Source organism: Pelophylax lessonae (genome assembly GCF_965119305.1).
Source record: "Pelophylax lessonae genome assembly, chromosome: 5".
Taxonomy (NCBI): domain Eukaryota; kingdom Metazoa; phylum Chordata; class Amphibia; order Anura; family Ranidae; genus Pelophylax; species Pelophylax lessonae.
In genome coordinates, this window is record NC_138772.1 from 40,381,350 (window position 1) to 40,407,316 (window position 25,967).

The 25,967-nt window shown below is 42.7% G+C and overlaps 1 protein-coding gene across 1 annotated transcript in view; it reads left to right on the forward strand.

The window, feature by feature from the left end:
- Positions 1-25,967, forward strand: part of VWDE (von Willebrand factor D and EGF domains) — a 207,195-nt gene that overhangs the window by 28,542 nt on the left and 152,686 nt on the right. Inside the window, exons 2-5 of the mRNA XM_082259055.1 lie at positions 9,201-9,385; positions 15,559-15,790; positions 18,414-18,476; positions 23,838-24,088. Of these exons, the coding sequence (XP_082115181.1) occupies positions 9,201-9,385; positions 15,559-15,790; positions 18,414-18,476; positions 23,838-24,088 (731 nt within the window). The remainder of the gene's footprint in view (positions 1-9,200; positions 9,386-15,558; positions 15,791-18,413; positions 18,477-23,837; positions 24,089-25,967) is intronic.

Consider the following 25,967-nt stretch of genomic DNA (forward strand, 5'->3'; position numbering starts at 1 on the left):
TGTAAATCACCGCAGAATGTTCTTATTAGTGAGATAACAAGAGCTGCACTCTGCTGACTGGTTGTCTACTCTTTGATCAGTCTTGTACCTGAACTGAAAGCCCTCACAGAAATATTATTTGTAGGTAACATGGTACAACTGCATTAAAGGGCATTTTCTCTTTTAATTAACTCTCAGCCCCTCCCTGTCCACCTAACTAGAATAAGTCGACCAACCTCCTCCTCCCAGGGGCTTATTTGTGTAACGCTGACCCCCCAAAAGGGCTGCTGATTCGTTTCAGGTTCTCTTCCCGCTAATGCAGCAACATCCAGGAAAACAGCAACTTTTACTCCTCTGACTCAGAAAATAGTCTAGGGGTAGTCTTTTCAAAAGTTTATCGCACATCAATTTGGACGGGGTTAGGGAGCTGTGGGATACTCTAGAACACTAAACAGGAATGTGAGGACACTTTTGCCCTAGCAGCAGCTTCTTAACACAGTACTCCAAGCATTATGACATGTAGTGAGGAGTACTGGTACACCATTAGCAATGTCCCAGGCCAGGCAAGCCTTAAACTGAGTGGGGCAGGGGTTAACAAGAGCAACAGTCACTGAGATCTTTTCTCCCTTAGGTCTCTACTCAGTGTTTCCAGGGCTTCTGTGTCTCCCTCGGACTCAGGCAGGCAGACTCCTCTTTAAAGCTCCCAGATCCGTTCCTCAGTAGCACCATGTAATGGCTATCCAGGTGGTGAGAGGGTATCAGCCGTTGGGGACGTCCTTTTTCCCGGCAAGTCCCTGTGTAGTAATGGAGTAGTATAATCCTAACCATAAGATCCAAGAGGAAAGTCAGGTTCAGCTGTTGAACGACCGGGTAATAATGCAATAAAATCCCCCTCCTGGAACAAGATGAAGCTACGTTTTGAAGGGTCAAGAAAAACAACACTTTATTGAAACAAGAATACAGGCTTTTATACACCTGGGGAGTATATCAGATACTACTTAAACAATGGCCCGACATCCACCCAGACAAATAGGTAAGGTCATTACCACACTTAACAAAAGCTGCCTCAGCCCAAATCAACATAATGTAGACAAAAGTGCATCGTTAATCAGCAGACATTCCGTCTCTAGGCTGGCCATACCTTGACTTCATGGAATGTCCATATAAGGAGTCACTTCCTGGGGCTCACAGTGCAAAGAGAGATATGATAGCAGGGAGAGTGTAAATAACCGAATGATTGCTGGGAAATCCTTCTACACATGAACCAGGTAAGCACAAATATTCTCTGTCAAAGGTAAGGGTCTGTTACACACCCCTCTTTTGGCTCCCAAAGGACTTGTAGCAGGATGACCCCCCCGCTAAGCACAGCTGGGACCTTGATGAGACAGGCAAAATCTTCAGTAGGACAGCCCTTCTGGTTGGGAACCTCTCCTACTGGAAAAGAACCATGATCACTGGTACTCCAAACTATTTAAGCACTCCTTGACCACCATCTGGGCACACTCCCCCCCAGGGATTGGCTGGAGCTGCATGCAGATTTGGGTTTCTTATCTGATTCATCCACCCATTATATTCTGGAAATCTCCAGAAAACAGGGGAAGAATCCAAACTCGCAACCTGTGGAGCCTAGAGCAGCCTAAAGTAATTACACTCTGCTCCACTGATTACAACAGAGCTACAAACCTACATTTACCTACTCCTCATTAGCAGCCTATTTGGGTGGGTGCTACACTTGTCTCCTCCTTCTCTGGGGGTGGCCTCCCACATTGTCTACATCACAGCCGGTAAAAACATAGGAGGCTGCCAAAGTCAAAATGGGCAAGCAAGCACCTGGGGGAATGGGTAGGTAAGAGGGAGGGTATTGATCAGTTTATCCTTGTAAAGGGGGCTAGGGAGGGGGCTGTGTGGTTTTATGAAATTAGTTATCTTATCCTTTAAAGCTATGCCTAAATTTTGCCTTTCCTAGTTCACCTCTCATGTACCTGCTACTGAAAATGAATATTTTCTATTTTCCCTACATACCTTAGTTTAGAGCCAGTGATGACATTACGGCACGCGCGCGCTCGCCCCCTAGCCTCCTGAGAGCGAGCGCCGTACATGTACAGCAATTCGCCCATGAGCGGCTTCCTGCCGCAGTATAACTGCGGCGGGCGGTCGTTAAGTGGTTAAAGTAGCTGTTTCACTTTCCTAGAGATGAAGCTAGAAATAGTAATTGTTAGTATTCAGTGATTTTGGATGCACCTAAATTTAAAAAGATATCTTCTCACCTATTTTTAAAGTCGTTGTAAACCCTTACATTTACCAAGTGAAGCGACTGGCCCCAGGTGATGTACAGATATAAAACAAATCCTCTTACATAAGTTGTACCTGTTTATTGGCAGTCTTCTCTTCTCTACCCATGTTCAAAGCCCATCATTTACAAAGCTTGTCTGAGCTGTCAGAAAAAAGGGGGTGGAGAGCTGAAATTACACTCTGCAGAGCTCAGTGAGGAGAGCTCTGAGAGCTGATTGGAGGGAAACGTCAACCCCCCCCCCCCCTCCTTGACACAGCACACAGGAACAGAGCTGAGGCTGTCAATCAGCTGGAAATATATCAAAACAGAAAAAACACTGCGCTTTAGGAGAAGCAGCTAACACCTGAAACAATAGTACAAGTTCCAAATAAAATAATAAAAACAGAATGGTGTAGCGCTAAATTATGAATGACAAACACCTATACTGAATCAAAGTATGATGTTAACATGTACAGTCCAAATCAGCTGGAAATCCCTTCTGTGTCACTTTTTTCTCTTGGTGTCAGGAAAAATTGTCAGAGATGACTCTGCAGATAGCAGAGAAATTAAGCAAGGGACAGAAGTGACACTTAGGCCTCTTTCACACGGGCGCTCTGTATGTCCGTATATCACCCCATCCGTTTGCGGATGATATACGGACATAATGCTTGTCAATGGGATTGCGGATGTCAGCGGAATACCATCTGCTGGCATCCGATTTGCGTCCTTTCAGTTCTGTTCCGTTTTTTGGAACGGAACAGAACCCTATTTTTCTTCCGTTTAAAAAATGGAAAGGACGCAAAATTGGATGTCAGCGGTGTCATCCGCTGACATCTGCAATCCCATAGACATACATTATGTCCGTATATCACCCGCAAACGTATGGGATGATATGCGGACATACGGACCGGATGACACAACTGTCATCCGTGTCTGTAAAAAAAAAGTGCCGGAGCGGATCGAAATACGGTCCGCTCCGTGTGAAAGAGGCCTTAGTGCTCTGGATTGAGACAAGTACACACTATAGAGGGAGTATGCTTTGTTCATATTTCATGTCTGAGGTTTACAACCACTTTAAGTTTAGAGTTCTTCTTAGCAACAATACTTATTATAAAGATTGAAACATAGCTAACAGATGGCATGACCCTGAATACATGGCACAGCTCCTCGGATGATGTCTACTGTACCAGGAATCAATAAAAGTATTTCTAAGGCCAAAACTTTTTGTTTTAGTTTTGGATTGAGGGGTGAGGTTAATAAAAGGGAAATTTTATCTACCCAGTTGAAACCTGGTCGATATTTTGTGTTTGTTTGGTGCTTAGCCTACCAAGCTGCTAAGCAGTGCTTTTATATGTTTTAGTTTTTGTTATATTTATATTGGTAAATAATGTTTGAATTTGCTGCATATCAAATGAAACTTCTGTAGCACTACTGCCGTGGGAGCTGCTGTGTGTGTGGGTTCCACTGGGTTACCCTTAGCAACAACAGAATAGTCTGCCATTTGTCCAAGTGTTTTATCTCAGACAAGAAGCAGTCCAGTCTCTTTGGTTTTTAGGTTTTATTTGGAACTTGGATAGGAGAAGGGAATGAGAGGGATACTCCAACTTAAAGAACTATGCACACTAGGCTGGGACGCCTTGAATAATGCAGATTAATGCTGAGTAACGCTGAGTAACTCTGAGTTACACTGAATTGAGCTAGCCAGGACTAGGCCGATGCTTCACTTTGCCCTTGGTTGTGAATGAAGTAATAGAGCTTTCTGAGGTAAGCTGTACTCTAAGGCAAACTGTACTGCTGGACAACTTCAGGGTCCTTCCTGGCACCCCCTTTGTCCCTAATCCTCAGGGTAACTACTTGGCACCCTCTTTACTGTTAAGGCGCTTTTCCACTGCATGGAACCGAACGGTTCGGCTCGCTTTTGCGCTTTTCCCCTGCATGGTACCGCATGGTACGGTGTTGGAACTGTTCGGTACGGTACGGTACAGAGGCGCTTTTCCACTACATGAAACCGAACGGTACGGCTCGCTTAAACAGTACCACCTCAGTTGTGGTTCCAAGAGAGCCGTACCGGTACCATATCCCACAATCCTTTGCATGCAGCCTTGACTGTTTGTCACTACTAGCCACTGATTGGTCAGAGAATCGTTTGTTATCCCACCCACTTACTACTTTAGTGGAAAAGCAAACCGTACCAAACCGTACCGAACCGTTCCAACACCGTACCATGCAGTGGAAAACCAAACAGAGCCAAGCAGGGCCGAGTGGAGCTGAGCCGGTACTTGCAGTGGAAAAGTGCCATTACACTCCTGTGTGAGCTGGCTCCTTGATCCCCTGACTTCACTGGAGTGGTCCCCTCTCTTAGGCAGACCCCTTAGTACTCACGATACTGTTTTTCCCAAAGTCTCTACCAAATAGCTCCAATGGTCAGCTCACTGGATCCTCTGCAGCCCAGCTCCATACTTGGTTCACAGGCCGACCGCCTGAACCACCTTCCTCACATCAGCAGGAAGAGTGACAACCATCCACCTCCTCCTGGGACTTTGCTCCCGCCAAAAGACACCCTGCCTCAGGTGTTCTCCGCTTTTATTTCCAATCCCATGATGCACCTCTCCAGGTGTCAATCCACTGGGATGGTTACAAAAGCCTGTGTATCATTGGCCAGGTTTCCTCCACTGTCCAACAGGCCTCACGATTGGACGCAGTCAGGACACTCCCTCAGATCAGATGAGTACACACTGAGCACACTGAGCAGGCCTAACTAAAGATCAAACTACTCTGATAAGCAGATGAAGCAATTATGGTTTTCCTGCTGCTTTCCTGTTAAGCAGAAAATGCCAACTATATCTCCTATCTAGCACCTGACTGGGAGAGTGCTACACTTCAATGGCATGCGTCATTGAGTTGTGGTACACCTGTACACCCCCTATGCACAAGAGCAATTTTTAGATTTCTACTATGGGACTTTTTATTTGGTAAACTTTGTCATGACTTAATGTGGTAGTAAACCTAAAACAATAATGTTTGGTACATTTTTCTATTCATCGTTCCTTCAATGATATGAAGTTTGCCAGTACCATATGCTGAAAAACAGCCCCACGCCATGATGTTCCACCTCCAAACTGTTGGTATTGGGGTGTTTTGGGGTGATATGCCATTTGACTTCCGTACATGGTGTGTATTATGGCATCCAAAGAGTTCAATTTTGGTCTCATCTGACCAGACTATATTCTCCCAGTATTTCACAGGCGTGTCTAAATGTTGTGCAACAAACTTTAAACAAGCTTCAACATTTTTTTTTTTTCAGCAATGGAGTATTGCATGGTGAGCGTGCATACAGGACATGGTTGTTGGGTGCATTACCTATTGTTTTCTTTGAAACAATTGTACCTCCTAATTCCGGGTCTTTCTGACGCTCTCCACAAGTGATCCTTGGCTCTTGGACAACTCTTCTGATAATTCTTTTCACTCTCTGTCAGAAATCTTGTAAGGAACACCTGGTCGTGTCTGGTTTATGGTGAAATTATGTTTTTTCCATTTCAGAATTATTGCCCCAACAGTACTCACTGGAACATTCAGAAGTTTAGCAATCCTTCTGTAACCAATGGCACCAGTATGTTTTACATCAATAAGGTTGTGAAGGTCTTGAGAGAGCTCTTTGCTTTTACCCATCATGAGATGTTTCTTGTGTGACACCTTGGTAACGAGACACCTTTTTATAGGCCATCAGTGAAGACTGAACCAGCTGGTATTAGTTTTTACTGACAAGGGGCTGGATTGCTTTCTAATTACTGATAGATGGTGTCTTGGCTTTCCATGCCTTTTTGCACCTCTCTTTCTTCGTCTGTTCAATACTTTTTCCCTATGTAATTTCCTTTTCTTAAACATAAATTAAAGAGGTTGTAAACCTCCCAAAAAAAAACAATTAAAAAAATAAAAACCTGAAAGACAAAGGCATAATGAGCTAGTATGCATGGCATACTAGCTCATTATGAAATACTTACCTAAGAACGAAGCGGCACTCGCACACTGCTGACACAGCCGACATGTTCACCCGTCTTCCTTCCGAGTTCGCATCCTCCGGCCATCAGATTTGCTGGAGCTACGATGACGTCACACCCGCGCATGCGGGCGGGAGCCGCCATTCGCGGCACAGGGCTCTGAAGGAATGGCACAATGATGTCACTGGCTGCATGCAAAGTAAATATCTCCTAAAGGGTGCAGGTTTAGGAGATATTTACAGCACCTATAGGCAAGCCTTATCATACAAGTTACAGAGGAAACTTTACTTCCTCTTTAATTTATTGAACGTATTTGTTTTGGTTTCTTTGTATGTATGGATTGCATGGCTTGTTATTGATGTATGGTAAACATTTTATGTCAATAGCAACTTTAGAAATATTTTTACCTTGAAAAAAAAAAAAAGGTGACGTGTTCAATACTTATTTTACCCGCTGTATATGCCATAGTTTGTAGACGCTCTAACGTTCGCACAAACCAATAAACCCATCTATTGGGATTTTTTTTTTATATGAAAGACATGTAGCGGAATACTTTTTGGCTTAAATTCATGCAGAAATTAGATTTTCTGATTGGATTTGTTTTATAACAGAAAGTAGAAAATATATATATTTATAAATCAGTCTTTTTTCATTTATATTGCAACAAATAAAAAAACCAGTGCTGAATAAATACCACCAAAAGAAAGCTCTATTTCTGAGAATAAAATGATATCAATTTAATTTGGATTTAGCGTTGCATGACCGAGCAATTGCCAGTTAAAGTAGCGCAGTGCCAAATAGCAAAAAATGCTATGGTCATGAAGAGGGTAAAACCCTCTGGAGGTTAAGTGCTTAAAACAACACACTTTTTTTTTTTCTAATTTGATCAGTGTTAGTTGAAAAATAAAAATCTATTGTGAATGGAAAATGTAATACTTTTATTAAATCTGTCCTGTTTAAAATTACACCAACATTATGATTATTGTGCAAAGCATCTCACATTTACTTGAAATAAAAGCATTTTTTCTTTCTATTTTTATGTTTTTCTTTAAAAAATGCAACAAAAGAAAAACACGAAAAAATTACTGAACAAAACCAATAATATTAATGTTTAGAACATTTGAAATAAAACAAAAATCAGGAAATAGGGAAAGAAGAGAGAGAATGAGTTACTTAGGGCTGATTAGGGTAAACAAAGGGTTAGTAATGGGTTATTTAGATGCCCATAGTGAAGATGCCGGCGCTGCCGAGGGAGGACACAGGGAGAAAACGGCTGGGGTGAGGACACCGCTGGATCGTGGGACAGGTGAGTGGCTGTTTATTAAAAGTCAGCAGCTACACTTTTTGTAGCTGCTGACTTTTAATAAACACAAAACTGACTGAAACTCCACTTTAACATCATAAGCAGACCTAAACTCATCCTTCAATTTGCAGACGAAAGAAACAGAGAAGATCCAAAAGTAACAATGTTACTTTGCATTTATCTTGTGTCTGAACAACGTTTATAAACACTGTGTAAAATGATCCCATTTTTGACACAGCATCTACAATTTTGAAATTCGCGTGAAGTGCAAGGTGGGCAGAAGGATGGGTCCTACAAAACATGCCTGTGTACGTTGATGACCTTTTTTTTGAGTGTGTGCGTCATGTCAGTTGTCCATAACTGGTCAAAGTGTGTGTACAGGTTTAAAGAACCCTGTCAGTAAACAGAGAAGGAGAAACATGGGTCAACGGGAGGGTTAAGGCTAGGTGTAAGGGTTAGAATTTGGGTTTAGGGTTAGGTTATAGATAGAATTAGGGGTAGGGTTAGGGTTTTCCCTCGAAGGTCAAGGTCAGGACCTAGGGATAGGGTTAGGGACCTCCCCCAAAGATCAGGAGGTGTGGTTTCAAAGGTCAAAGGTAAGGGGGTGTGGCTTCCCGCCACCAAGTTTTATTTCCAGTGTAGAAACACTGCAATCAAGAAGCTCAAAAAAAGAAAACTTCAAGACTTACTCTTCCCCCCTCTCTATTTTTTAGCTGATCTTTTCGTTTGTGCATGTATTCGTAAAGAAATAAATCCATGAAACGCGTAGGGTTACAGGATGCCCATAAATGTTTGGATCATTATGCAACTTATAATCATGTATTTCCATCCGTCATAATCATGTATCTCCAAAACTATTATATATACTAACACCTATATATATTTTATGAAATGATAGTGTTTATGATAATTATCCATCATCGATCAGCCCAATGAAATGTCTTTTTAATGTGTGTTTCATCATGTCTGTAAAATTGTTACTATGAATTTTGCTACTATGCAATACATTTATAATCATGTGTATTACTGATTTTTGCAGTGATTGGCCTCATCTAAAGTCCAGTTGACCCACGTTTCTCCTTCTCTGTTTACAATATTGGGATGAAGGCTTTTCACTCATGGTGCCATAGACCAGTGGTCCTCAACTCCAGTCCTCGGGGCCTACTAACAGGCCAGGTTTGCAAGATAACTAAATTACATCACAGGTGATCTCATTTGCTGCTCAGTGATTGCAGTATTCTAGTCTGCATCTCCCCAAGGTAACACTTAAAATCTGGCCTGTTAGTGGGCCCCGAGGACTGGAGTTGAGGACCACTGCCATAGACCACATCTATTTCTTTCCAAAAAACCCTGTCAGTTTGACTTTTTTCTGACCTGTTGGGAAAAGTTTACTTTACCTATTGTCCTAGAGATATAGGAGGAAATCTCTACAATGCAAGGTAAATTCACTTCCTAGAGAGTTGTCACCAGAATAGGTGTCCCCCATAAGATATCTCTTCTATTTCTGTTCCAAAGACACCTCTACAGCAGAGCCATGGATGGCATTAAAAACATATCTAGGCCTGTAATCCTTTTTGGAAATGTTTTGGACAAACATTCACTTTAATAACATTTATTTTGGCTAATTATATATCATTTATCATCACAGCTGCAGAGTGCTCACCTTCTGGACACAGGATTCTGCAGAACCCCTACAGAAGTTTGGACTTTGACTCCAGCCAGCTTCAGAAGTCGGCCATCCATGAACTGATATGTGACCACTCCCTGTCTGCCGGATGGTACAGATTTATGATCTTTGATAAGCCAGCGGAGATGCCAACCAAGTGCGTGGAGGTATTAGTACTACTAATCTTGACTACAAACAGGGGCAAAGGGTCTTCACTAATATCTGATGATGGGTACAGGTCTAAACCTCACAGGTGGATTTTATATGTAAAGTCAGTTTAAGGCTTCCTCCCCGGCTCCTGTTTGTGAAACTGAGCTTTTGGGGTGGAGCGGGTACCTGATTTTGACAGTTACCTGCTTCCACTTCCGTTCCAGTTACCTTATGTGATTGGATGCGGAAGTTCTCTTTCCCAAAGTATTCTGGGACACATGACTGGTCCCAGAAGACTTCGGGACCAGTCACAGAGACTTCTGAGGCCATGTGCCAAACAGCTGCTGAGAACAAATATTGATCATGCTTCTATGATACTAAGGTTGCCCATAGTTATGAAATGACGTTAGTTAATTAGGTCATTATTGGCTGGATCAGGTGACAGTTTCATGTCCGTTGGCGCACTTTAGAGGAACTAATGAATGGGTTTGTTGGAAGACCCGTCTGAGCAATATAGTTCCCCCACCTATATGTGTCTCTGGCAGGATGTGCCTTCCTTCTACTTTTTCCCCTACTACTTACCATTTAGCCATCTTGCTACCCAACTATTGATTTATTAAAGCGGACTTCCAGGCTAAAATACAACAAGGTCTTAAACTATACAGCACCCCACACCCCCTCGCTTTGGATCTCCTCCCTTTCTTGCTGTGACCCAGAAAGTGACGTGCATGACGTCACTTCCTGATCACCCGGTCACTTTACCCGGCTAGCATAGCCAAGAATGGATGTATTGCCATGCAATGTGCATGGCAATACATTCATTAAAGGGTATTACATGCTTCTGTGTGTGTAGAATACCTTTTTCCCATTGGGACATATGAGCCAGTGAAAGGAACCACTGCATGCGCTGGGGAAAACAGGCATTCAACCCATCCATGGCTGCTGTTAGAAATCACAGGGCCCCACACAGCCTACCTGACAGGGCCCCCTAGTCCTGGCTGAAAGTGACTGAGTACATAGATTCATCAGTCCCTTAATCTGTAGCCTCAGCTGCACAGATGAATGAACAGGAAGCGCTCAGAAGCTTCCTGCTGATTCACAAACTGAAGCATAGTAAATAAAGTTTACTTTGCTTCACTGTGTTCCTTCAGGAAAGGAAGGGGCCAGTAAATGACATACTTACCAGCCCCTTCCCCCTCTATCCATCCTAAAACACCCCCTGTGTGCCCGCAGCAGCTGCCGGCGGGAGAAGAAAGAACAGAAGCCGGCAGCACTGCGGGGGAAAAGGGGCACACGGGGGCCTGAATAGCAGATGGAAGGGGTGGATGGGCTAGAAACTATCCCCCTGCAATGCAGCCGGAAGGGGGAAGAAGAGGAGAAGTTGGCAGCACTGCAGGGGGAGGCAGAAGAGGATCGGTGTCTGCAATAAAACAGTACAGCTGGACCTCCTGCTCAACAGGTTCCCAGGCCCCCCTTCTGAACTGATGGGGCTCAGGCCCAGTACAGGAGGGCTGGCTGTATGGCCTTATCAGCGGCCCTGGACCCATCCAACTGGTTGAACACTTGCAGTGGTTTAAGGCACAGGCAGTCAGAAAGGTAAATACAGTCCCTTCTTTTTTAAACAATTATGATTTTTTCATCCAAGTGACCCTTCGCTGACAGGGTCTCTTAAAGCGGTAGTATACTCAGCTTTTTAATTTTTACCTACAGATAACCTTTAATAAGGCCTAGAATAAGGGTTACCTGTAGGTAAGATTAATATCTCCTAAACCTGCATGGTTTAGGAGATATTCACCCTGCATGCAGCCGCTGACACCAGCGGTGCATGCGCTCTGAAGGTGCGGCATATCTTGCTGGACCTTCAGAGCTCCTTGACAGCTCCTTGCGGGAAAGTGAACTCCCGCATGCATGCGCGGGAGTGACGTCATCGCGGCTCCGGCCACTCAGAGCGCCGGAGCCACCGAACCCGGAAGAGACGCCGAGGAAACATGTCAGCTCCCTCAGTGATGTCCGGGCGACCGTGTGAGGGCTTAGTTCTAAGGTAAGTATTTCATAATGTGCTAGTATGCGATGCATACTAGCACATTATGCCATTGTCCTGCAGGTTTTTTTTTTTGTTTTTTTACACAGGGGATACAACTGCTTTAACTACACGGGTGTTATGTCACTTTAAATGTCCAGTCAACGCACCACAATGGACTTAAATTTGCACCTGCAGAATTTTTGGTAGGGTACAATGATCCACTACCATGCATTGTGGTGTGCTGCAATGCCAGTGCATTGTGGATGTGCGTTGTTATTTAAAAAATAAATAGTACTGCAATGCATCAATATACGTTTCACTATGTGTTGCAGCAACGTGTTAGTGTGTTCCAATATAGTGTGTCAATGTGCATTATGTGAAGGGTTTTCCTATAAAGTATGGTATTATTTACAAGCGCCTTGCTACAAAAGTTGCCAGAAGAGCCAAGTGTTTCCGTGTATTATAGAACTCATTGTATGTGTATATATATATATATATATATATATATATATATATATATATATATATATATATGGCAGCTGAAATCTTCTCATATAATTAATATTAACGTGTGTGAGCACAGGGTACGTGGTGTGAATTGACACCGCTGGGCATGATAAATTGCATGGGCCATAGAAAAATGTACATTTCATCAATCATGTACAGTGTCAGTTGGGTATAGTACAGTACTACTGACCCTACAAGCAGTACATGCCTCTCTAGTACCAGTCCTCCCACACCTCCCGGGTGATCCATCAATGGAATGTGTAAGAAATAATGAGATCCAGGTGTTCAGTGGTCCCTGCCTTTTGCTGTGCGGAGTTGTGTCAAGTAAAGTGTAACTATCTAATATAGTAATTTCAACTATTATTACAGGATATATGGAAGCTAAGGCTGATTTAGAATGAAATTCCACTTTTATATCTTAATCCAGCTTTTCTCAACCTTCTTACCCCCAGAGAAGATAAAAAAGAAGGAAGATAGCTGCGCTACAATACACAAATAAATAATTTAGGCTGCCAGTACAAAGGTGATTTCAAACCAAAGAACAGTAAATAATAAAGTACAGCGCCAAAATAGCAAATACTGAAAAAACTCAGATTATAGGTTTTGCAAAGTCCGAATAATCATGTGAGACCAGTTGCTGAGATGCAGAAAAGGATGCAGGAAAGTCCAACACCATAGACAGGAACACAATCCTGACGGTCACCACGTGCACAAATGAGGTATTGCTCTTACCAGAACTGTAGACCCCCTGTTAAGGAAGGTCAACCAAGCCAGAAATGTAGAAATAACCACCAGGATAGGTCCACTCAGAATCCTGCACCAAATCCACCAGTAAACTTCATCAAACATATGGTATCCTCAAAGGTTTAATGGCCTTGGATAATAGATGGTGTAGTCCCTCCAAAAAACAAATGAGGCTCCAATGGTGAAGTATGTACATTTATTGAAAGGTAAAAACAGGGAATAAAACTCACATGGCATCAAATGAAAACAGCATGTAATCCCAGTTGTGGTCGCCGTGGCTGGAGGCGTGTCTGCATGAGGGCTGGCGTGCTGACGCGTTTCGTCTTCGTCTGCATCTCAGCAACTGGTCTCACATGATTACTCGGACTTTGCAAAACCTATAATCTGTGTTTTTTCAGTATTTGCTATTTTGGCGTTATACTTTATTATTTACCCCAGAGAAGAACCCAAGAATTAGATTGCAAGTCTCAGGGAACCCTTACTAAAAATTATATCCATTAGCAAGATCAGCAAGTTCAAAAAATAATAATAGATAACTACATAATGTGGCACAGCTAGAGTATTTACCACCAAAGGTAGATCATTTTTAAACACTTCTTTTCTATATTATAAGATAGTTATCAGTAACAAATAATCAAAATGAAACAACAAAATAATGTTAAAAAAAAAAAAGAAACACAGATAGACCCTCTACATTGTTGGTCAGTAGAGAAATGCCTAAATACACTGGCATTTCGAGAAGGGTCCCTGTATATTATAATCAGTGAGAGAGGTACCCCCTTACATCTATGGTCAATGAAAGCACTATGGTTGTCTGCTGATGCCGGGTCGTCTGCCAAAGCCGGGTCATCTGCTGAAGCCGGGTTGAGAGCCAGGTCATACATGGAGGAAAACAGAGAACAGAAGACTGCTAGCTGAGATGCACCTTGGAGCACAAACACAAGGGCAAGGACTGCAACCCATCAGGTGATAGATATAGTCAGTTGTGCAGCATCATCACTGTGCGACACCCAGGCAGCAGGCAAGTGATGCTGCAATCAGAGTTATTAGAGGCAGCAGTCTGCACATGTCCAAGATGGCTGCCAACAGGGGGGCAAGGTAAGACCTTGACATACAGATTGCTACAAAGACCATTGGTGTTATGTTGCTGACTCTGACAGCCCTGGAATTATTCAGACACCATAGGATCATCTCAGAGAACCCCAGAAACATCTGGAGGAACCCTGCTTGAGAATGGCTGAGCTTGAGGAACCCAAAGTTTTTTCAGAACCCTTGGTTCCACAGAACCCTGGTTGAGAATGGCTGCTCTGACAGAACCCCAGATTGCACAGAGCCCTAGTTGAGAATGGCTGCTCTAGAGGAACCCTAAGTTTTCCAGGACTGTGGTTGAGAATGGCTGAGCTGGAGGAACTCTACTTTTTTCAGGAACCTTGGGTTCCACAGAGCCTCGGTTGAGAATGACTAAGCTGGAGGAACCCTCATTTTTTCCATAGCTTGGTGTTCCACAGAACCCTGGTTGAGAATGGCTGCTCTGACGAAAGCCCAGATTCCACAGAGCCCTAGTATAGAATGGCTGCTCTGGAGGAACCCTACGTTTTCCAGAACCCTGGGTTCTACAGAAACCTGGTTGAGAATGGCTGAGCTAGAGGAACCCTACATTTTTCCAAAACCCTGGGTTTCACGGAACCGTGGTTTAGAATGGCTGCTCTGGCAGAATAGAATTCTAGTTGAAAATGGCAGGTCTAGAGAAACCCTACATTTTCCTAAAATCCTGGTTGAGAATGGCAGATCGTGAAGAATCCTAATGACTGCCCTAAACAAAAATACTTATATAAAAATTCTTCCAATGTGCTCATACAATGTATTTTCATCCAGCATATACTGTACCTTATTTTAAAATTACGTTAACCTTTATTATGCAAATATATCTATCATCAAATAAAGATATAAGTAAAATTATTTTCTAATTTTTGAATAGAGTAGGAAATGGTTAGAAACCCCTGCCCATTTTTTTTCTGAGTCTCATTAGTGAAATTTCCATTCATTCCTTGCTACAGAGAAACAACAGGAAGTGAGAGGAAATCTCCTCTTTGTTGGAAAGATTTCTCCTCACCTCCTGCTCTCGTTTTAGCTATAAATATTTGAACATCACATCTCTATAAACTAAAAATATAGCATCAAAAAAAGCAAACCTGGATAAGATATATTTCTACACAGATCATCAATTGAATGAATAATTAGCTAATGGTAATTCTCTCAACATGATCATCACCATTCCTGAAAAAGTGGTCTTATCCGCCATACTCATGGGGCACCTCTTGTCCTCCCAGGCCCCTCTTCATTCCTCACAAGTCTTCAAAATAGACCAATCCAGGGAAACCTTTAAATAATTGTCAGGTCTCGGGGAACACCTTCTAAAACCAATTCATTGGAGATCAGTGGGAACAATGCCCTTACATTGGTAGTATGTAAGAAAAATGCCCTCCTTACCATGGTAGTCAGAATATCACCCTTACAAACGTCTTAAGATATCAGTGATGTCATGCCGCTGACTCTACCAAGTGATACTAGAACTAGACAGAAACCATCAAATAGGAGGTGAATTAGTCACAGCTCAAGGAACTCAGAGCAACTTCAGGAAGAACCATATAGTTCCAAAGAGGACTGGTTGACAATGGCTGGTCTAGGATGCGATATGAAGGAGCTCAGAACAGCATTTTATTATTCATGACAAGACAGAGGTCTTTTTTTTTTTTTTTACTCAAAATATACTATTTGGCTATGTGTGTTATTTATTTATGAGAAGTGTGATTTTTTTTATAACATTTCCGCATTACGTAGTCCTTCATTAACCTCTGTGCTGTGAATGAAGGGGTAAAGTTGTAACTGATCTCTCAATATTGTCTCACCCAACAGATGAATCACTGTGGCACCCAGGCCCCTGTGTGGTTGTCACTGCGGGAGTCAGAGTCCCTTCCACCACCTGGGGATATGCGCCAGCTGACGGCCTGTGCCACCTGGCAGTTCTTCTTTAGCAGCACAAAGGACTGTTGTTTGTTCCGCATCCCGGTGACTGTCAGGAACTGCGGTGATTTCTATGTATATCTATTGCAGCCAACTCAGGGATGTATGGGTTACTGTGCTGAAGGTAAGCAGAAGCTTCAGAATAAAAAGCATGTCAAGTGATAAAAGGTTGGCAACGCGTTTCAGGGGCTCACACTTTCCCCTTCATCAAGACTTGTGTGCTGTCAGTTATTTAGGTATACTTGAACGTGAAAAGAATAAAATGAAGGTTAGAGAGTAGGGATGAGTTCAGGCATGTGCAGATCCTAGCCCAAACCCACCTGAGCTTACCCATCAGAAAGCCATCACTGCTCACCACTATACATCAGCAGTCAAAGCATTCCCCGCCCACAGCAGGATATACAATGCATCTGGAATTTATTCACAGTGCTTCACTTTTTCCTACATTTTGTTATGTTACAGCCTTATTCTAAATTCAATTAAATTCATTATTTGCCTCAAAATTCTACAAACAATACCCCATAATGACAGCGTGAAAGAGGTTTGTTGGAAATCTTTGCAGATTTATTAAAAATAACATGTACTGTACATAGGTATTCATAGCCTTTGCTCAAAATTTTGTTGAAACACCTTTGGCACCAATTACAGTCTCAAGTATTTTTGAGTATGACGCTACAAGCTTGGCACACCAATTTTTGGGCAGTTTCTCCAATTCTTCTTTGAAGATGAGCCTTCGCCCCAGTCTGAGGCCCAGAGCACTCTGGAGCAGGTTTTCATCAAGGATGTCTCTGTACATTGCTGCATTCATCTTTCCCTTGATTCTGACTAGTCTCCCATCCTCACAGCATGAGGCTGCCACCACAATGCTTCACTGTAGGGATGATATTGGCCAGGTTATGGGGGTTGCCTGGTTTGCTCCAGACATGACGCTTGCCATTCAGGCCAAAGAGTTCAATGTTTGTTTCATCAGACCAGAGAATTTTGTTTCTATTGGTCTGAGAGTCCTTCAGGCGCCTTTTGGCAAACTCCAATCAGGCTGCATTGTGCCTTTTACTGAGGATTGGCTTCCACCTGGCCGCTCTACCATACAGGCCTGATTGGTGGAGTGCTACAGAGATGGTTGTTCTTCTGGAAGGTTCTCCTCTCTCCACAAAGAAACGTTGAAGCTTTGTCAGAGTGACCTTCGGGTTATTGGTCACCTCTCTGCTTAAGGCCCTTCTGCCCTGATCGCTTAGTTTGGCTGGGCAGCCCACTATAGGAAGGGTCCTAATGGTTCCAAAGGTGTTACATTTACGGATGATGGAGACCACTGTGCTCATTGAGACCTTCAATGCTGCAGACATTTTTCTGTACCCTCCCCAGATCTGAGCTTCGATACAATCGTGTCTCTGAGGTCTACAGAAAATTCCTTGGACTTAATTGTGGGCCCTTAGATAGACAGGTGTGTGCCTTTCCAAATCATGTCCAATAAACTGAATTTACCACAGGTGGACTCCAATCAAGTTGTAGAAACATCTCAAGGATGCTCAGTGGAAACAGGATGTACATGAGCTCAGTTTTGAGTGTCATGGCAAAGGCTATTTTTATTTTTAATAAATTTGCAAAGATTTTAAGCAAACTTCTTTCACATTGTCATTAGGGAGTATTGTTTGTAGAATTTTGAGGAAAATAATGAATTTAATCCATTTTGAAATAAGGCTGTAACATAACAAAATGTGGAAAAAGTGAAGCGCTGTGAATACTCTCCGAATGCCCTGTATGTAGCAATGTCTTTCTAAGTGGATAGCTTAGGCTGGTCCAGACACACCTCAGCTCACTTTATTTGGAACTGGGATGGGAGAAGGGATGAGTGGGATACTCCAACTATGAACTATGCACAATCTTGAGGACAACTAGCTGTAGTGTGCGGCAAGGCCACTGCTTCACCTTGCCACTGAAGTGAAGATAATGTAGAAAGTTCCTGTTTAGATCATTCTCTTCAGGATTCTAACGTGGCACCCCCTTTATTTTCACTGCCTGTGTGTGCTGACACCTGTCCACTGACTCTATCCACTGGAGTGGTCCCCTTCCTGGGCAGACCCCTTGGCAAGCTTCCCTGTACTCACAGACACTGTTTTTCCAGAGTTGCTCTGCTGTCTACTCCACTAGTTATCTTTCCTGTACCTCTGGATTCAGCACCACACTCCTGGTCCACAAGGCCAACTACCTGTGACCACCATCCACAGCAAACAGGAGGAGAGACGGCCATCACCCTCCTCCTGGGACCTGGCTTCCCGCCCAAAGATACCCTGTCACATGTGCCCTTGGCTTTTATAACATATCCCAGGATGCACCACAGTCTGTGCCATCCCATTGGGACAGTTACAAAGCCTGTGTGTCATTGGCTGGGTTTCCTCTACTGTTCAACAAGCTCCCCTATTGGACACAGTGGGGACACTCCCTCAGACCAGATGAGTCACACATGGACACATGCAACTAGACTAGAAATCCTGCTCCCCTGATAAGCAGGCAGAGCAAATTACACTCCCTACCTAGCACCTATCTAGGAGGGTGCTACATAAACACTACCCCGATTGTGCTATTGGAGGCAATATACTGACTGCTACATACACCAAGCCCCTACTGGATTGCATGATCCACCAATGACAATGCTACATAGAAAGCTCAGGAGTATCTCATAGCAAACTTGTATAATAAGTTGGAGTGAGTTTAATTATTACTTTACTAAATTGGGTTTTATGTTTCAGTGGTTTCAGAGTCTCAGTCGCAATGTGAAGACGGTGAAATAGAAGTCAATGGTGTCTGCACAAGTAAATGCAATTTATTTTCATATCACAGTTGGTATTCTGCTGTACGTTACATTATAATGTTCAATCCTATGGCCTATGTTGGTGGGCTTGGTGTTTGTATTGTTGGCCTCAGTTTGAGAAGCTTTTGAGAATATTCTGAATTCATTGACAGGTGCCTGCTACTGACCTCATTCTGACCTGCATATGTCCTGCTTTAAACAGGGTTTACATTCATATAGACTTTTATGTTAAAGTGATTGTAAAGTCTTTTTTTTTTTTATTATTAACCACTTAAGGACCGCCCACCGCATATATACTGTGGCAGGCAGCCCCTCCTGCGCAAACCAACGTAGGGGTACATCAGTCGCGGGAGTGGTGCTGTGAGGCGAGTGCCCCCACTCGGCAGTGGGGACTCCGATGCATGGGCCCGACACCCGGGATCGCTCCCCACTGTGAGAGAAGGACGGGCAGCTGTTGTAAACACAGCTGACCGTTCTTCTCTCTGGAATGATCATAGAGCCCCTGTGATCCTTCTATATAGGTCTCTGTGATCATTTCAAAAGCCCCCCCCCCCCCCACAGTTATGGCACTTTTCCACTGCAAGTACCGGCTAGTACCGGCTCGGCCCTACTCGGCCCTGCTTGGCCCGGTTTGCTTTTTCACTGCGGTACCGCATGGTATAGTGTCGGAACGGTTCGGTACGGTACGGTATAGGTTTGCTTTTCCACTAAAGTAGTACTAAAGTTCAGTGGGTGGGATAACAACGGGGTGGGTGGGATTCTCTGACCAATCAGTGGCTAGTAGTGACTGCATGCAAAGGATTGTGGGATATGGTACCAGTTTGGTACCTGTTGGAACCACAATCGAGTAGGTACTGTTTTTTCAGAGCCGTACCGTACCGTACCGTTTGGTTCCATGCAGTGGAAAAGCAAACCTATACCGTACCGTACCGAACCGTTCCGACCCTATACCATGCGGTACCGCAGTGGAAAAGCACAAAAGCAGGCCGAGCCGGTACGGTTCTATGCAGTGGAAAAGCGCCATTAGTAAACACGCCTCTAGGCTTACATTTAACCAATTGATCACCAACTAGGTTAACCCCTTCCCTGCCAATGTCATTATTACAGTAACAGTGCATATTTATAGCACTGATTACTGTAGTAATGTCACTGGTCTCCCCAAAAGAGTAAAAAATGTCAGTTAGGGGTCCGATCTGTCCGCCGCAATGTCGCAGTCCCGAACAAAACCGCAGATCGCCGCCATTACTAGTAAAATATAAATAAATAAATAAAAATGACATAAATCTTTCCCCTCGTTTGTAGACGCGTTAACATTTGCGCAAACCAATTGCTTATTGCGATTTTTTTTTTTACCAAAAACATGTAGCAGAATACAAATTGGCCTATGAAGGATGAAAAATTTGGATATTTAAATTTTTTTGGCGGGGGGGATGTTATATAGCAGAATGTGAAAAATATAGTTTTTTTCCAGAATTGTCACTCTTTTTTTGTTTATAGCGCAAAAAATAAAAATCGTACAGGTGATTAAATACCACCAAAAGAAAGCTTTATTTGTGGGAAAAAAAGGACATTAATTTTATTTTGGTACAGTGTCGCACGAACGCACAATTTTCCGTTAAAATAATGCAGTGCTGAATCGTAAAAAATGGCCTGGTCATTATGGGGGCAAATCCTTCCGGGCCAGAAGTGGTTAAATAACAAATATGTTATACTTACCTCCTCTGTGCAGTTGGTTTTGCACAGAGCAGCCCGGATTCTCCTCTTCTCGGGTCCCTCGTTGTTGCTCCTGGCCCCTCCCTCCTGTCGAGTGCCCCCAGCTTGCTATGGGGCACCTGAGCCGAGCTGCAGCTCCATATGTCCATTGAAACATGAAGCTGCCATTCTGCCCTGTCCCCTCTCTCTCCTGATTGGCTCACTGACCTTGATTGACAGCCACGGGAGCCAATTGCACCGCGGCTGTATCTCAGCCAATCAGGAAGGAGAGTCCCAGGATGGCCGAGGGACTCGTGGACATCCCTGGAGAGAGAGGGGGCTCAGGTAGCTATGAGGGGTGCTGAGGAGGCTGCTACACACAGTGTAGCACATAGTCCCGCTAAAAATCGCAGATCGCCACCATTGCTAGTAAAATAAAATAAACAAAAATGCCATAAAAATATCCCATAGTTTGTAGACACAATAACTTTTGTGCAAACCAATCAATATATGCTTATTGGGATTTTTTTTTTCACCAAAAATGTAGCGGAATACATATTGGCCTAAATTGATGAAGAAATTTGATTTTGTATATTTTTATTGTGGGGAGTGTTATATAGCAGAAAGTAAAAAATATTGTTTTGGTTTTTCCGGGGCTGAAGTGGTTAACAGCTACAGATACTGATGTAATTCTCCCATAGGACAGAATTCCAGAAGTGGGCCTAAGTAACTGTCAGAGCAGATCAGTGACCAATAGCTTTTTTCTGTATTTCATACTCAAAAAAATTTTCTTGAAGGCAGTAACCAGTTAAAATAATGATGGCATTTAAAAAATAAATAAAAAGCAATTTTTTCACAATTTTTTGGTCTACATTTTTGAAGGGCTGGGGTTATCATCCATGTGTCCAGCTATGATGGGTTATTTTGGTACAAAAACAGCTCCAGGATAGATGCATTGGGCTTTATGTACCCTCACAAGATATTTAAAGCTTATTAATTTATGAAATTTTGGGGAGGCGAAAGCTCTAATTTTGGTAAATGCTCAGTGGAAAGCTATAAAAGGACAGTCAATCGTCCCGACATATTGTGAAGTGACAAGTTTACTGTACAATTTGTAGGAAAATTGTTTAGGGATATACACTGCCGCGGGGTGGTACCACGAGTGTGTATAGATAAAAATATAGAACTATGTGCCATATTCCATAAACTGTATTGGTAATAGAATCTAGGACAAAATGGACTACTTTATAGGCACGAATAAGACATGTAATTATAAAAGGAAATTTTTATTAATTAACATATATACAGTAATCCCCCGCTCCATCGCGGTTCAGTTTTTGCGGGCCCGGTAATTCGCGTTTTTTTTTTTGTAATGTTATTTTACTATATAAATCATTAAAAATGAAATATTTTTGTGTTTTCCATAGCTCTTGCTCTGTCTCTTAGTATCTTTTATGTGTTTAAATGAGTTTCTATTGTTTTAAAAGTGTGTTTAAAGACCTTAAAATGCTTTTACATGTACAGTGACAGTAAAATAAACATGCCTACAATGCATTTTAATAGGGTTTCTATTTCGCGGATTTTCACTTTTCGCGGCTGGGTCCGGAACGTAACCCCCGCAATGGAGGGGGGTTTACTGTATATCAAAATCTACAATATATACAGGACAGTACATACAATAATATTAAAATCACTTATGATGTTGCAATTACCCAAACCAAACCATAGGTGTCCAACCCAAGAGGTGGGAGACCCCCTACAGTAAACACTACCGGTATGGATAACCAAATGTATAGGCCAGAGTTCAAGCTCTACATGTTTTGCGATCTTAACGCTTCTTCAGGAGCTCTTCTAATCATTCTATACTTAGTAGAATGAGAGAAAAAAAAACATACAATAAACAAATGTAATCCAATTTAAGTTAGAATAAGTGATCTATAACCGTCACGAAAGTGTTCAAACTTGCTGACCCTAAGACCACGAGGTGAACCAACACGCCTATGGGAGGTGTGTGGTGAATGTGGGGACACACTCTATTATCACCCCCTATACCAAAAAGGAAGAGAGAAAAGAACAGGTTTGTATCCAAACACCATACAAGTGTACACATGATGTGTCACACCAGGTAAACCATATAAAAATACAAATATAAATTAGGGTTGAATACAAGAGTGAGGATAAGTCTGGTCCGGCCACATCTGGAGTATGCTGTCCAGTTCTGGGCACCGGTCCTCAGGAAGGATGTGCTGGAATTGGAAAGAGTCCAGAGAAGGGCAACAAAAATAATTAGGGGAATGGAGGACATCAGCTATGAGGAAAGACTACAAGCACTGAACTTATTCTCTCTGGAGAAGAGACGATTGAGGGGGGATATGATATCAATGTACAAATACTGTACTGGTGACCCTAGCATAAGGAACAAACTATTCAGAGTAAGGGAATACAATAAGACACGTGGCCACTCACTAAAACTAGAGGAAAGGCGGTTTAACCTTAAAATGCGTAATGTGTTCTTCACTGTAAGAGCGGTAAGGATGTGGAATTCTCTTACACAAGCAGTGGTATCAGCAGGGAGCATTGATAGTTTCAAAAAACTATTAGATGGGCACCTTAGAGACCACAACATACAGGGGTATACAATGTTTGGTTAAAAGCAAACACACACACATCATAGGTTGGACTGGATGGACTGATGTCTTTTTTCAACCTCACTAACTATGTAACTATGTAAGATAAAAGGGACACCTACCTTCAAAAGTGTGCATCACAAATAGCTATACAGGGGAGACCCATTCCCCAATGGATTGCTTTAAAAATATATAAGGGCAGTAATAGGGAAGGGACCAATTTCGGTTCAAAGGAGCCAATCTAGTAATTGTGTAACACCTGGCAAAACCCACCGCTAGGGAAATGCATATGGAGCCACAATGGAATGAATAAATGTATGCATCCTTGGCTATTAAGGAAATATAAAAACTTGGGCCAGATATATAGTATTGATATATATATATATATATATATATATATATGCCTAGTGATATCCCAGAGAGGATGGGTACTGGTATGGAAAACAATGAAATCTGTCTATTTAAATAAAGGTCTGATAATTTAATCTGTATCCCAGTGGTGCGGAAGGCAGGGGTCCCTGTACTGTACTATATGTAATCTGTTTCTCCCAGCCGTCTTTCCAATGAATCACACCTCAGTGCTACCCTAGTAAGACTATTACATCTCAAAAACAAAAATGTCCCATCCCATATTCCACTACACTCTTTATACATAAATAAAAATGAGATCCTCACTGGATTCCTATTACACTGTTGACAGAGGACCACTGTACTTCAGTTGCTCAACCAAACTGGTATAGCTTTAGTTCACAAGAGGAACAAATCTATGGAGAACATCCACTTAATGCAGATTGGCCCATTTTTCTTCAAACCAAGATTGGCGCTAACTATTTTGCTTTTCCCTATTGACTGCTGTAGCCGGATTATGAGCGTTATTGCACTATACATCATGCTTGCTTCATTGTATAAAACTGAAACCAGCATTGTAAGGAAGGTTTCACAAAAGCTAAACAAATGAGAATTTTGACATTTAATTACATTTTTTTAAATTTATTTGTGTACAAAGATTTCATAGAATAAAATTTTCAATTCTTTTTTATCAGGTAGATCGAGTTCACATGGTTTACTCCCTGAGTCACTAAGTCCTCCGGAAATTGTGGTGGAGATGGTAGGCTCCACTGTCTATCTGAAATGCTTCTTTGATTCGCCCCCTACAAACAGCTCCCTGGGCTTCATCATTCGATGGTCCAGACTGTCGGCCCATGGGGTAAAAGAGGAGCTGAGACAAGAGGCTGTCGTTCAGTCATTTTCCACTATTGAACTAGATGGCATCAATGTCAGACTTGGTGATCGGGTAAGAATTTATTTTTTTTACTATATCTATTCTACAGAGGTTCATCTGTACTGCAGGATACTTGTGGAGACAATAAGGAAAAAGTAGACCTTGGGCAGAACCAAGGATAAAAATATGTTTTACAAATGAATAAATAAAACATATGCTCACCTAAGCTACTAACTAAACTCATGTAAGTTCTCCACCAACAGGGTTCCCCCTAATAGGTTCCCTAAAAAAATTGCAGCACTAGTACCTTTCTGTCAGTAGCTGATGATCAAAGAGCAAACACCGCTCCAGGTGAAACATGTAATGTAATCCCCTTTCTGAATTACGGGGTGCAGGTCCAGTCTGTGACCTGGGCATAGAGGAGGATATCAAAGGAGGGTTGACCACACTTTAAACTTCAGAAAAAAAGGAGCTTTTTTGTATAAAATCCACAAAAAAGGTTATCACAGACCCACAATACAAAAAGACAGCAGCATGGGTAACGCGTTTTAGGAAGAATTTGCTTAAAATGCAAGTAAACCCTTCTATCATTTCCAGCAAAGGAAGCTGCCATCTGGGCCTCTGTTTAATCTATAACTGCCGTGATGCTGCACATGTGATCAGTTATGACACCAGCCATTGGATGGTTTGAGAGTGTGGTTGAGAGCACAACCAATGGGAGTGTTACATTCCCGGCACGTGCCGGAAACGTAACTGTTTTTTTTTAAACTGTTAAATGAGTGGGTTTACTTTCGCTTTAATCATAACTCAGAATATGCCTGTTAAGGTAGCCCTTAAATACGAAAATGTACAGCTGAATGTAATAGGTGCCCAAATGGTCTGCCAAGAAGCCCAGGCTCTTATTCCTGATTTTCCCGTTATGCCCACCTTTCATGACCCCCCCTTAGACCCATAAAGGTCTTGATACCCTCTGTGACAGTCCCATTGTCACAGGTGTTGGCTCTCTCAATGAACACATTAGCCAATGGCTAGATGGTCAAATACAACCCCTTGTCCAGGATCTACAGAGTTTCTTGAGAGACACCAATCATTTGCTTTCTATAATGAAAGACGTGGTATGGAGAGAAAACTTTATTTGTATAACATGTGGCGTCACAAGTCTTTACTCATCCATACCTCGCAACTTGGCATCTGTGGCAATTTGATTTTTCTTGAGTAAACATACAGAGCTGTCCCAGGATTTGTGTGTATTTGTTTTGGAGGTTTTGGAGTACCTAATAATGCACAACTTTATTGTTTTTGATGGAGTTTGCTATCTCCATAGGTGTGGGGCTGCAATGGGGGCCAAGTTTTTGCCCTCACTCGCCAACCTGTGATGTCCTTTTTTGTGGATTTGTATGCAATATAGAAATCTCTTTTCTGAAGTTGGGAGTGCGGTCAACCCTCCTTTGATACCTTTCTGTCAGCACCCAGCCCTTTCACCCAGCAGCAGGCGAGAGAGAGCCCTGAGCATTAGTCAGCTCACATATATAAAGGCCTAGGGACAGTTGAGACCAGACTACCAGGTAAGATGTGGACTTAGGAATGGAGGCTTTATCCCACCCAAAGCTTTATAAAGCCTCTGAGCTCCAGCACACAGATGTTAAGGAGGGGCTCCAGGCTCCCCCAACAAAAAATTGAAAGGCAGCCACAGTCTTCTGGGACCTGTGAAGTGTCCCAGAAGGTTGTGGGGGAAGGAGGGGGGGCGAACTATCAGCTCAGTTCGCTGTAGCAAACTGAGCCGGAAGTGGGAACCTGTCAAAACCAGGTATGCGCTCCCCCCCAAAAGGCGCAAAATGTGGCAGCAGAGGGTGGAGGGGGGAAAAAGGCATACAAAAGCGGAGCTTCCACTTTTAGGTGTAGCTCTGCTTTAAGTTAATGACACCCCAAATGCAAGTTGCAAACGCCGTGC